Genomic DNA, 13,105 nt, shown 5'->3' on the forward strand with positions numbered 1-13,105 from the left:
TTGAATAGGTAGCCCTGGTGAAATTCCCCAACACAATTCAAAATCAATGATCGTAGTCTCGCGGCTGAGGCTGCAATAGCGACCGCAACTGTGTTGACAGGAAGTTGAAAACTTTTCGCTCTGACTTCAGGGCACACCTCAGAGCCAGATTATTCACACGGCCTCGGCAGCCGCGGATAATTATCCTTATTATGACATTTATAGAAAAGCACCAGACTAATTGCAGCCCTTGCATAATACAGCGGCTGCTACAGGACCCCGGGACTGTGTTCGCCAGTGGTCCCACACAATTCCCCCGGAGTTAATATCGATGGCAAGGAGCTAAATACAGGCGTCTTGGTTCAGGCGGGGCTGAACATGTTTTTAAATCATTTTCTCTTAAAAATATATCTCCCATTACAAGATATTTGCTATCGGCATCAGAAATCGGCATCATCTCTCTTCTGCAAACGTCTCGTGGACAGAAAGATCTCTGGTCTTCTTGTATTGTAAGATCTTTTGTAGGCACCATTTAAAACTGAGACAGGCTTCTCCTGTCCTGCAGCTTTTATAAGGACCTTTCCATTTGTGTAAATATATTTTATATTCACGCAAACATGCTAAATGTAATTTGTAAAATGACATACAAAGTTTTTGCATATTTGCGCCTTCAATTTACAATGTGATTGTCAGAGTCCTATGCAATTAAAATAAGAGAAAACATCCAAACAAAGAAAAACAACCTACAAGATCTCCTCCCTCCTTCATGGAGTGGAGAAGCATTTCTTTAAAAAAATAATATTAATAATAGTGCAGTTGAATTTCTTGGTGAGATCAGAAGTTTTATATTTAAAGATGGACACTTTCTCCAAGCTGTCAACGAAGTAAGATCAGCACACTTTTAACACGTGAGGTTTGAGGAGGAAAGGCCTGACAGGTTCTCATTCCTCGTGCGCGTCTGTCTCTATTTCAAACGGTCAGTCCTTTAACACCCTCCCTTCCAAACCAGGACAGAGCCGACCATCGTCTCCAGACGGACATGTGTGGAGAATGTGCTTTTAGTGGGCTTTAAACACAATTCAGACCAACACAAAAGGCCCTTGTCTCCGTCTCTACCCTCTAAGTTCTGAGCCTCCTATAGCGCAGAAACGTCAGAGCGCAGACTTCCTCCGATGCGCGCAGAGCTGCGTTTGTGTGCAGCGAGAGGCATCCCGCACTTGGGGGGGTTGGAAAGGACACGGACGGAAGTGTTCTCTTCCAGTCAGCGGTGGCAATTAAGAGCTATGAGTCACGGGGGCCGTGCCCGAAGTTTGCAGAGCGTCTGACCGGTGCGTCTTTCTGCCGATTCGGTGCTCTGATGTTTTACTCAATCCGTAACGGCAGTAAACAGCCCCCTGTATAGACTGTGAAGGGGCATAAAGCTGATGGAGTATGTGCCACTCTGTCGCCGCAGTCACTTGGGCTGCATAAACGATGACAAACTGCTGTAATTACCACCCTGGAAGGAGGAGTACTTTTGACGACCAGACAGATATTAATATCATGGGGAAGGCCTGTCATTTAGCCTCTTAGTGGGAGGGAGAGGATAGAAACCCAACCTCGATCTCTCTCCACTGCGTTCAGCACAAACGCACAGAATGAGACGCGTCACAGGCCAGATGTAAACTGGTGTCCGTGATTAGATCGTATCGAGAGTGTGAACGGGTGCAACGACACAATTCGGTTTCCAGGGATCAGGAGACGGTGTTCGCCGCGCAGAGGAAGGAACTTTTCTAAGGTCTGAATCCTAAACACCCAGTTGATCACGACTGTTATTGTCTCTTGTTGCGTCTCTTTCCATCTCAAGATCCAATTTTTACATCCCTTCCCTGAAGGTTTCCGCTTCCCTCATTGTTTACATATTTACTTTACTTTAATTTATACCAATATTCAAACTAAACCCACAACAAATTGCCGCTATTGTTTGGAAAGTTAGGCAACAACCAGTAAACCACTAACCTTTAATGTTAACGAGGAAATCTGGTGCCTTGTGTACATACTAATATTTATAGAAGTGTGTGTCAATATATGTATATATATATAGATATGCATGGATGGCTATTTCAGATTGTTAATAATAGATAAGGAATACATTTGTGAGCTGCTAAACTCAACAGCCAGCCAGTTCAGACGCTGGCAAAAGGGCATTTACTATATTTTACATTCTACATTTTAATATACAGTTGCACACAAATCATCTGACTGGAGGGGCTTGAATCCCCTGACGCCAGGGCAGAGGAGTCTGATCGTCACAAACACAGAGCTGCGTCCCCTGTCCTCCCTCCCCTCGGCACGCACATCCCCCTGGGCGAAACCTGCAGCCGGCACCCAGGGGACGAGAGTCTGGTGAGGAGAGCTGGTGAGGAGCGCCGGCACCGTGGATTGATTGGGACGGGGATTGGCACTGACTGCGGCTCTCAAAACCGGCTCCTCCGTCACACCTGTGCCGCCCCCCCCCCCGAGCATCGACGTTCAGACTCGGCGCGTCGGCCCTCGCGGGGGCAGCGGCGTTTGCCTCATCGATCTCGCCGAGGCGGTGTAGGGTTATTGGGGGAGGGGAGTGAGGAGAAGGTGTAAAGAGATTGAAAAACAGGACAGGAGAAACAAAATGGGGGTGCTGTTAGGGATACGCGAGACGGGAGGGAGGGAAAAAAACTAAAACCGCTGCGGCTCTCCAAACCCTTTTATTAATAACGGCTCCATCAGGAGGCAGAGCTCGCACAACAAAAGCCTGACATCTGAAGATGATAGACAGGATTAGATGCTGCTTGATTTCCTGTACAAATAGATCCCAGTGGGAGAGTCGGGATTAATTTTTTTCCCCCTCCTTCTCCGAGACGCCGTGCAGAATTAATGAAGGTACCTGCGACGACGCTGGCAAGCTGCTGTGTTCTGGCGATGGGATAGACGCTGCGTGCCTCGGCGATCGCTGAAGCTATTTTCCTGGCGTGTTTCTCCTCCCCGTATGTGCTTAGGATGGACGCAAGCGCCTGTTGATCTAAAGCGTTCACCACGTCAGCAGCGGTGGGCATGTCAAGGTACCTACGCACAAAGAAGGGTCCAATTAGCTCGATGACGTCGGTTTTTCATTGACAAAGGTGAAGCTCAACAGCGCTCAGACACACAGCTCCAACTCGATGCCTGCAAGTTGTGTTTTTGAGGTCTTAAAATAGAAAACAAGAGAGAGAGACAGAAGCAATGGATACATACGCACATATACGTGTATATATAAAACAGTGAAAACATGCATCTGTAAAATCCGAACGTCGGCTATCCAGTCGGGCTAAACATTATTTGTCTGGGAATTCTGTTTCTCCTCGAAAACCTAAAATAGCAATTTGAAAATAAAACAGAACCAAAGCAAACTGAGTGTGTGTGTGTTTGTGTAGCAACAGCAGTTATTTAAGGATGATTATTTGTAGGGGTTTCAATGTGAAAACTTGTATCGTCACAAACAGTAAAAGCAATACTTTATCATCCTCCTCAGCATCAGCCCGTATCGATCCCCTGCTGGACGACGACCCCCCGGAGATGTTTCCACTCGATCTATAGCTGCCACGTCACACCTGCATAGTTCATTATGTTTACAAATACAATATATAAGACGCGCACACAGAAAACAAACCGACACACGCGCATAATTCCAGTTTGCAGAGGAACGTGCGGTTTTGGAGGAGTGGGGTTTGTCGTTCTTATTTTAATTATTGTTATGATATCTGCGGTGTGTTGAACATGGTTCCTCCTCAGAGCCGCTGGTGAGGAGCGCGGCTCTGCTCCGGTGGGGGGGGCAGAGGGGCCGGGTCTCAGCTGCCACTAATTGTCTTCGACTCCCGGAGGGGTAGAATTACATTGGCATGGCGACGAGACGGCCCCTCAGTCCACAGGAGAGAAACCTTCGCCAAATAACGTCCCGGGAGACGGCAGCGCGAGCCGGCTTTGTGGACCGAAGGCTTTGTGTCTGTGGCCTCTTCATATCAACAGGTTTAGGAAGCGTTGTAACCAGAGACGGTCGCGATAGATATGTTTATCTTTTTCTTTTCTCTTACTGTGCAACGTATGCATAAAAATGAAACGGCAGGACGTTGCTCTCACTGATGTGAACTTTGTCTTGGTTTCTTCAGCCACACCTGGACCTCTTGAACTGCACTATAGGGCTGATTGCCTTTTGATGTAGCTCGTGTGTGTGTGAGTTTTTGTCCCGTCCCCTCCTCCCTCCCAAAGGTGAGCCCTCCAAGGTGTAACCTGTGATTTCGAGCTGTTGTATCATTTGGAAAAGCTGAATATGTCTTCGGCAAACGGAGCACTTCTAACAGACAGAAATAAACAACTGTAGGAAACGAACCAGCCGAGTATTTAGCTTAACCTGACGCTGAATCGATGGTATTTTTTTGTGGCACTATTTTCCTTTCAGACAGTTTTGCCCGGCGATTCGAACCATCTGTCCCCCCAAAGGAGACACACTTGTCTGTACCTGTGCGCTCTGAGGTTGGCTCAACGCTTCTGCGCAACAAGCTGCACGGGACGGAGGGCTGGTTGTGTGTTTTTCTCTCTAAGCTGCCAGTCTCCTGTACCGCGAATTTAAAGAGTTTAAAGCAGGTCTTTCCCGGGGTCGGTTGTTATGTCTGCGGAGGAATTCCAGGTAAATACATAAATAAATACACCCTGAAACAATCCTCGCCGGTCCCAAACATGAGTGATTCCTGACTGATTTTCCCAGTCTTCTCTGTAGCTGGATTTGTGAATGATTGTCGTTTCCGCAAAGCCGATGCAAATCTTCTTTACAGTTGTACAACTTTACACAAAGCACCTGCACAAATGATCAGATAAACACTGCTGTGCCTCTGGGGCGTTTGAGATACCTCTTTAGGAGCCACACGCAGCCATAAACGTGTAATAAACGTGATGAGAAAATCAGCCTGTCCTGCCGTCGACTCTTGTGTGTCATCAATGCAGGCGTGTGTGTGTGTATACCCAGAGATTAATGACACGGCATGTCTCCTCTCCCTCCTTTGACACCCTGAATCCAGGCAAAAGCTCTGAATAATGGCTTGCTTTGTCACTCCTACACACTGACCGAGCTCACCTGGCCCGTCACTGAAAGGAGCGGCCCTCTGACACGCTCATGAGCAACACGCACCAGTCAACGGATAGAGACCCTGGGTTTGAGGATGAGATTTTTAGCTCCCTGCCTAATTGGGTTGGCAGGCGGGATGCTGCGTCTGTGTCTCGGAGCGGGCGGGGGGGCCAGGCTCGGCAGGGGGGCCGCGAAGCAACTCTTTGATGAAGCTGTCAAGTAAAAATAGCGTGGTATCACAGATCAAAAAACACTGGTTTTGCGCAGCGTGATTTACAGACGCGTGCCGCCATGTGCTGTGGGTTTGTGGCAGGGCTCTGTTTTTCTTCTTGAACTTATGATACGATGGCCATTGTGTTTGGTTTCTCCTTCGTGAATTTGAATTTGGGATGTGACCTCATTCGGGACGGTGCCGAAGTCTTCTGATACTGTGCGTTTTGTCAAACGCGCCACGTAGAATGTAATTCAACCAAGATGACATTTTCACAATTAGGAGTACATACATAAATACGCTTGATTGACCAGCACAGGTATGAATACATCACAGGTTACCCGGCACGGCTGTAGGTTATTGTGGTGGCGAACGAGTAACAGCACAGCTTCATTGTCGCGCCGCGCTGCCTCTGTCTGTGATTCCAGACTGCGTGTTGTTTGAAAGGTGTGAGTGAGAAAGACCTAGGAGTCTACGTGGACTCCTCACTTTCCCATCCAAAAAATGTGGGGAAAAAATAAAAACACAATGCTAGGGTATATTGTCAAAAGTGTAGAATTGAGAACAAGGGCAGTGATGTTCAGACTGTACAATGCACTAGTTAGAGCTCATCTGGATACTGTGGACAGTTCTGGGCTCCACACTTCAAGAAAGATATCGCTGCTCTAGAGACCCACCTGTCGCTGTCCATCCTCATGTCCAGCGGCCCGTCCTTGCTGAGGGAGAAGCCCCTGTGAGGACAGTCGAACTGCATGGAGGAGCAACCCGCATCCAGCAGGACCCCGTCCAGGCTCCCGGGCTCCAGCCCCCGAGAGGATAGCAGGCCGGCCAACTCGCTGAACCTCCCCAGGACGGGCTGCACCTGTACGCTGGAGAACAAGCGGTTGAGCGACATGAGAGACCAAAACAATCACACTGGAGAATGCACAGCAACAACCAGAGGAGAGTAAAGCCTGTTACACACTTCCTGGTTTGATTCTAATGTCTTCAGGGTTAGAGAAGTCTCGTCTTCCAGGGCCAAAGGGTCTCGGGTCTTAATTGGTAAATTGGAACTAATTATTTGAATAAATCACCTGTTCTTTCCTGGTCTGAATCCGCCACGGATTAAAATAAACGTCTCTTATGTGCAAGACCTGAGGACTGGCACATCCCTGACAGAGTTAATCCAGCCTATCCATGAACTCGACTTTAGGGTTATGTGAGGAAACAGGAGCGCTTTCATATGTGAGTGCTTTGAAAAGAAACAAAAGTTCCAAAGAAAGCTCTTAGAAAGCCTGGGTTATTTCAAGCACAGACCCCCTTTCCCAGCGCCCGGAAGACAACAGAGGCAAGGGGGAACGCAACGCAGAGATGAGATGGAACAGACTGATGTTGGGCTGGGAACTTCCTAACTCTAATTGACAGACCGCTGGCGTGTTGTATGTCTTTCCCAGACCACAGTAGCGCAGGACGGCCTGAGGCGAGTGGTGATGGAAACCACATCCCCCCCGATGCACATCTGGAGTGGCAGCCGCACAGGGCCAGGTATCAGTCTCTCTTTTCAGAGGCTATGTTGGGACGCTGATGCTTTGGATGGACTGGCTGAGGAGTATTGTACCATTTGGTGATATATCTACATATAGGAGACACTTCTTCACACAGAGAGGTGTCACAATCTGAACAAACTCCCCAGCGATGTGGCTGAAGAGACAATTTGGGAACATTCAATAACAGACTGGATAGGATCCTTGATCACTTAGTTATTAATGGACACCAAACGAGCACGATGGGGCAAGTGGCCTCCTCTTGATTGGACACTCTCTTATATTCTTATGTTCTTATATACAGACGTGCTCAAATTTGTTGTTACCCTTATTTCTCATTGAAATAATGCTTCATTCCTCCTGAAAAGTGATTAAATTAAAAGCTATTGCATCATGTATACTTGCATGCCTTTGGTATGTCATAGAATAAAGCAAAAAGCTGTGAAAAGAGATGAATTATTGCTCATTCTACAAAGATATTCTAAAATGGCCTGGACACATTTGTTGGTACCCCTTAGAAAAGATAATAAATAATTGGATTATAGTGATATTCCAAACTAATTAGTTTATTTAATTGGTATCACACATGTCTCCAATCTAGTAATCAGTCATTCAGCCTATTTAAATGAAGGAAAGTAGTCACTGTGCTGTTTGGTATCATTATGTGCACCACACTGAACATGGAACAGAGAAAGCACAGGAGAGAGTTGTCTGAGGAGATCAGAAAGAAAATAATAGACAAGCATGGTAAAGATAATGGCTACAAGACCATCTCCAAGCAGCTTGATGTTCCTGTGACTACAGTTGCAAATTTTATTAAGAAGTTCAAGGTCCATGGAACTGCAGCCAACCTCCCTGGGCAGCCGCAAGAGGAAAATCGACCCCAGATTGAACGGAAGGACAGTACGAATGGCAGAAAAAGGACCAAGGATCACTGCCAAAGAGATGCAAGCTGAACTCCAAGGTGAAGGTACGTCAGTTTCTGATCGCACCATCCGTCGCTTTTTGAGTGAAAGTGCCCTCCATGGAAGAAGACCCAGGAGCCAGAATGGAATTTGCTAAAATGCATATTGACAAGCCACAATCATAAGCACATAAGAAAGTGTCCAATCGAGAGGAGGCCATTCGCCCCATCGTGCTCGTTTGGTGTCCATTAATAACTAAGTGATCAAGGATCCTATCCAGTCTGATTTTAAATGTTCACAAATTTTCAGCTTCAACCACATCGCTGGGGAGTTTGTTCCAGATTTTGTTCTCCTTCTGGGAGAATGTCCTTTGGACAAATGAGTCAAAACTGGTGCTTTTTGGCAAGTCACATCAGCTTTGTGTTTGCAGATGAAGAAATTAATCTTTCAAAGAAAAGAACACCATACCTACAGTGAAACATGGAGGAGGTTAACAGGTGCAGAAATCTCATTGAGAGCTACAGAAAACGTTTGATTGCAGTGATTGCCTCTAAAGGTTGTGCAACCAAATATTAGGTTGAGGTTCCCATCATTTTTGTCCATGCCATTTTCATTTGTTTTATTATTTACAATATTATGTTGAAAAACAAAATCAAAAGCAAAGTCTGATTTCTATTAAATATGGAATAAACAATGGTGGATGCCAATTACTTTTGCCAGGTTCAAGTTCTTTCAGAGGAAATTCTTGCATTCTTCGTTTTTTGTGGAGGGGTAACAACAAATTTGAGCATGTCTGTATATGATATGAATATAGGGTCCTGTTATTCTTGGTAGATATACAGGCCCTCACCATCAAATACCACTGATGCTGGTGAAACACTATTGTACAGAATATCACACTATGACTGGTTCTTGTGGTTCCTGACCCTGGTCCCGGAGGAGCCCCATCTCTGCTGGATTTTGCTCCAACCGAGCTCTTAATTACTTAATTGAACCCTTAATTGAAGTAACAATCTGCTTATATTTGACTTTGTGTAATAAAAGAGTTGGTTCTGTAATACGTTATTTATTCAATTCTATGCTCAACTGAAACCCCTACTGTTTAAAATAACTAAAAGGCTCTGATTTAGGAAATAATTAGTTCAAATGCCAACCACATTACTGTCAGTAATCTAAACTATATTCACTCAATATTAGTCAATATTTAGTTTTAAACTCCTCAACAGTCGCTTTGTAAAAACCCACCCTGTAGTTTTCTCAGTATCTCTTATGACAACATCTGACTGTGTGGTTTTAGAGATAATTCCAGATAATTAATAGTTACCGTTTACAAAGTTAATTGCTCATGAGAAGGCATACATGATATATTTCATAACAGATAAACTTTCAAAGTTGAAGCACATGCATCTCACCGCAGCCCTCCCGGCACAATTTCCCATGACCCGTATAGATGTTATATATTTAATTTGTGCTTTCATGAGATACATAAAAGCCATGTGTTGTAATGCTTTTTTGTTTTTTCGAACTGTTTACAGAAGGCTCTGGCAATGATCACTCGACGTCTGACAGAGAAGTGATGGCTTTTTACTGTTTTCTCTTTGAGTTGCTTGAGTACAGTAAAAAAAATACCACAGCTAATTGAATCAGATAAGATTTTTCCCGGGATTTCGGCGTGTTTTCCTGACATGCAAGAAAAACAGACTGTTTGCTCAGTAAAGGATAGTAAAAATAAAATGTATTCAAGATGGGAGTGGAACTCGAAAAAGCCTCGATCTTCATGTGAACAGTCGGGGGGAGATAAGGAGTTTGATGATTATAATGTAGGAGGAAACGCAGATTGATGAGGTGTACAACTCTCTCAGCTTTCACTTTAAACTTGAACCCATTAGCAGGGTAATCTGTACATGTCTGACCTCGGGAAACACTGTTCTGCTGATTGTTTACATATATATTTACCATGTAGGACAAAAGCAAACATTTGGTTACCAGATGGACACTGAGAAGTCGGGCCTCGGTTTATTCTTTAAAATCTGTTATTTACAATGATGTCATCCAACTCAGTCTACCTCATTTGTTCCTGGTTTCTCCCAGATTTGTTTCTTGCTGTCATGTTCCATTAAAAATAAAAAACACACGTATATAAAAGGCTGCAGTTCTGGCTCTGACACAGGGGGTCAGAGACTGCCAGGATTGTGTGTTGTTGTTGCTTATTTATTCCCGTATTGTGATATACGCTACCCTTCATTCTGGGCTCTGTGGTGATGGACACATATGTTGTGTGATCACAGAAGCCGCATCGTGTACCCAGCGTTCTCTACAGGAGAGGGAGGAATCCCCCTAATCATGGTTATGGTCCCCCATCTAGTGTAGCAGTCTAGCCCAGTGATGCCCAATCCCAATTCTCGAGGGCCTCAATCCAACAGATATTATAGGTAACCTTTAATTATCAAGTTCTTCACACCTGGAACCATTTCAATGTGATCAATTAAGCAATGTGTGCAATTAAGTTCTGTAGAGATATGGTATGAAAATGAATTACCCTTTCCAGCCCCCAATGACCAGAATTCCCTTAATTGAACAAGTGAATTGCTTAATTGATCAATAACTTCAATGTAATCCCAATCTGTTCACTGATTTGCCACACGTGTTATGTGTTGTGTCATGTTCTTTAGTGTTTTTGGATCCTTCTGGCAATGCTGCCCAGTTTCTCCAACACCTCACCTCAGCACTGACCCGATACATTACTCGCCACGACCTGTCCTTCTCCTCCGTTCCCCGGCCGGACCGCTCCCTGCCGGGGCGGCACGCTTCGTCATGTCGACTCGAGGGTGCGCTGCAGTGACTGGGATGCATTTTTCATGTGACCTTTTAAAACTGTCAGAATGCAAGGATCGGAGAGGAACCTGAACGAGATGCCATAAATCAGCGAGTGACCCACAGGAAAATCAACTAACTCAGAGTAACAACGTCCTTACAAGGAAATCCGCAGCTGGTTCTGTACGAGAGGCTTTTCTCGCCCCCCGGCTTGTCTTTCTCACAGTGTAGAAACGCTCTGTATATCATCCGCTCTCCCACACGCCGGTGATCTGAGCTGTTCCAGCCGACCCCGGCGCCGAGCCCATAGAGCGTCATTCAGGGGGGAGAGAGCAAAAAAACTGCAGAAACAGCGAGGGTGAGAGCGCACTGCCGGCCCCCGGTGCCACGGGTTTCCTCGCCACGCTCGGCAGGATGAAATGACTTAGTTAATTTGTATAAATCCATGGCGAGGTATTCTCCAGCCCACGCGCACAGACACACAGGGCCCCCGCCCCCACAGCTGAGCGCTGCAAACCTTTTGATTGTTTTAAATTTTTAACGATGGCTGCTGTATAAATTAGACCCGACGTCGATAGTTCCTTGAATCGGGGTCGAGCCGCGCGGTGGCTTCTCTGCTTAAACCCTCGCCGAAGTTCACGCTTGTTCTTTCCCCGAAGCAAACCTGTGAATGCCGGCAAAGGCTACGTCTCAGATTCAGGTCCGTTTAAGTTTTCAAAGGATTGCCCTTCTCTCTCTCCCCCTCTCCCTCTGTCCGTCTTCTGTTCTACAGGTAATAATGACAAAGAAAGAGAAACCATTGTAATGAGCAGAGCTGGGAGGGATGTTTCGTAACGAGGTTGGAAAAGAGAGGCAACACCGCTGTCTCGACCACACTACACCAAGCTACCTTCAGACACTCGTCTCTCCATACATCCCCTCCAGACCACTGCGGTCCTCCAGTGCCAGAAGACTAACTCTGCCTCCTCTCCACTCTCCTTCCTCCAGAGCCGCTCCTTCTCATCCCTGGCCCCTAAATGGTGGAACGACCTGCCCACCGAAGTCAAAACAAGAGTCCCTGACCTCATTCTTCGCTTACTCAAGACGCATCTTTTCAGACAGTACTTGTAATATTAGTCCTTAATCCCTGCTAGATATCACTTCAAAGATTGTTATTATGCTTCTTGTGTGTTTGATTGTTTTCCTCCTTGCTCCCTTTCCTGTAGCCCTTGACTGTGAAAATGTATGAGAAATGTATACAGGAGAAAGTGAGAGAGACCTCAGACCAAGTTTCGTAACTCTGAAGAACAAGGTGCCGACGGAGGCAGCTGACAGTCAGAGCCTGCTTATGATTTCCTACAGAAAACTCCCACATATATAGATATGCACTGATCTCAGGAACAGGGAAAACCCTCCTTCCACCGATTACAGCAGAGGTTGATTTTGTGCCAAACCACCGATCAACTCCTACCCTGAGGGGGGTGCGTTTCAGAGCTCTGGGTCACACTATGGAGGCATCAGCTCAGGGTAATGCAGGAGACCTTCTTCAGGCTGAGTGAAAACGTCTTCTTTTAACCCACAATCACCTGATTGTGTGTTCAGATCGGTGTAAAAACACAGTGACGCGTTTCCTCTGCGTGAGGAGTGGGCGGCGTTATTTCAGAACGAGGGATTTCGGTGCAGAGTCAGACCTCAAACCCCCGATTGCCAAAACGAGAAGAGTGACACAACAGCCAGCAACCTTTTGAGTACAGGGGTGGGATGTGGTAAATATAGAAGTCGGAGGCCCTCTGTCCGTGCGATATTAAAACTGTGGTTAAAAGTGAATGCCTCCTCGATCGTGGTTCCTGTTTTTAATTATTTTAAGTGAAATATATTGATGCACACATAGAATTAACTTCAAACAAAGGCTGGTGAGCCACGGCAATTAAAAAAGAAACTATTTTCCACTAACTGATGCATAAACCACATCACTCTCTTATTTTAAGATGAAACCGAGCAGACTGAATTGTTCGGATGAATCAGGATTGTTCATCTGGGGCTCTCGTTCTCTCAGGATGCAGTCCACAATGTTTATTACGTTAGCCATTTCTTATGTTCGCCAGGCAATCAGTGCTAGGACGATGCAGGAAGACGGTTCAAGTCTCTCCTGCCATCGGCGTCTCTGTCGGCTGTCTGTGAACGCAGGAGGCTCCACTCCACTGACCCGCGTTTTCCAATCCGTCACTTCGCACCCGGCTGTTTGTCACCGTCCTACATAGTCATAAACCCAAAACACAATCCACCCTCTCTCCCTCGGATTGTGACACTCCCCTCCCACACATAAACTTACTGAAGCAGATCAATTTCTCTCTCTGGTTTGGAAATCTTCCCTCCTACCACCGAGGCCTCGCTAAGACAAAGTAGTTTATTACGCTTGTGTTGGCTTGTTAGGGTGGAAGATTGACACGTTCGCCTCACCGAGCGAAACTTGTGTCTTTGAGGTCTGTGTGGAATAATTGTGGATCTCTGATGTTCACAAAGTACCACAAATTAAAGGAAAAACCTGAAAAAATGAGTGGAGGAACATAATGAATGCAGA

The 13,105-nt window shown here is 45.9% G+C and overlaps 1 protein-coding gene across 1 annotated transcript in view; it reads right to left on the reverse strand.

The window, feature by feature from the left end:
* Positions 1-13,105, reverse strand: part of mettl15 (methyltransferase 15, mitochondrial 12S rRNA N4-cytidine) — a 76,529-nt gene that overhangs the window by 5,051 nt on the left and 58,373 nt on the right. Inside the window, exons 4-5 of the mRNA XM_066700776.1 lie at positions 5,981-6,172; positions 2,882-3,060 (exon numbers count right to left, since the gene is read on the reverse strand). Coding sequence (XP_066556873.1) covers positions 2,882-3,060; positions 5,981-6,172 — 371 coding nt within the window. The remainder of the gene's footprint in view (positions 1-2,881; positions 3,061-5,980; positions 6,173-13,105) is intronic.

This window comes from Amia ocellicauda, chromosome 4 (genome assembly GCF_036373705.1).
Source record: "Amia ocellicauda isolate fAmiCal2 chromosome 4, fAmiCal2.hap1, whole genome shotgun sequence".
NCBI lineage: Eukaryota > Metazoa > Chordata > Actinopteri > Amiiformes > Amiidae > Amia > Amia ocellicauda.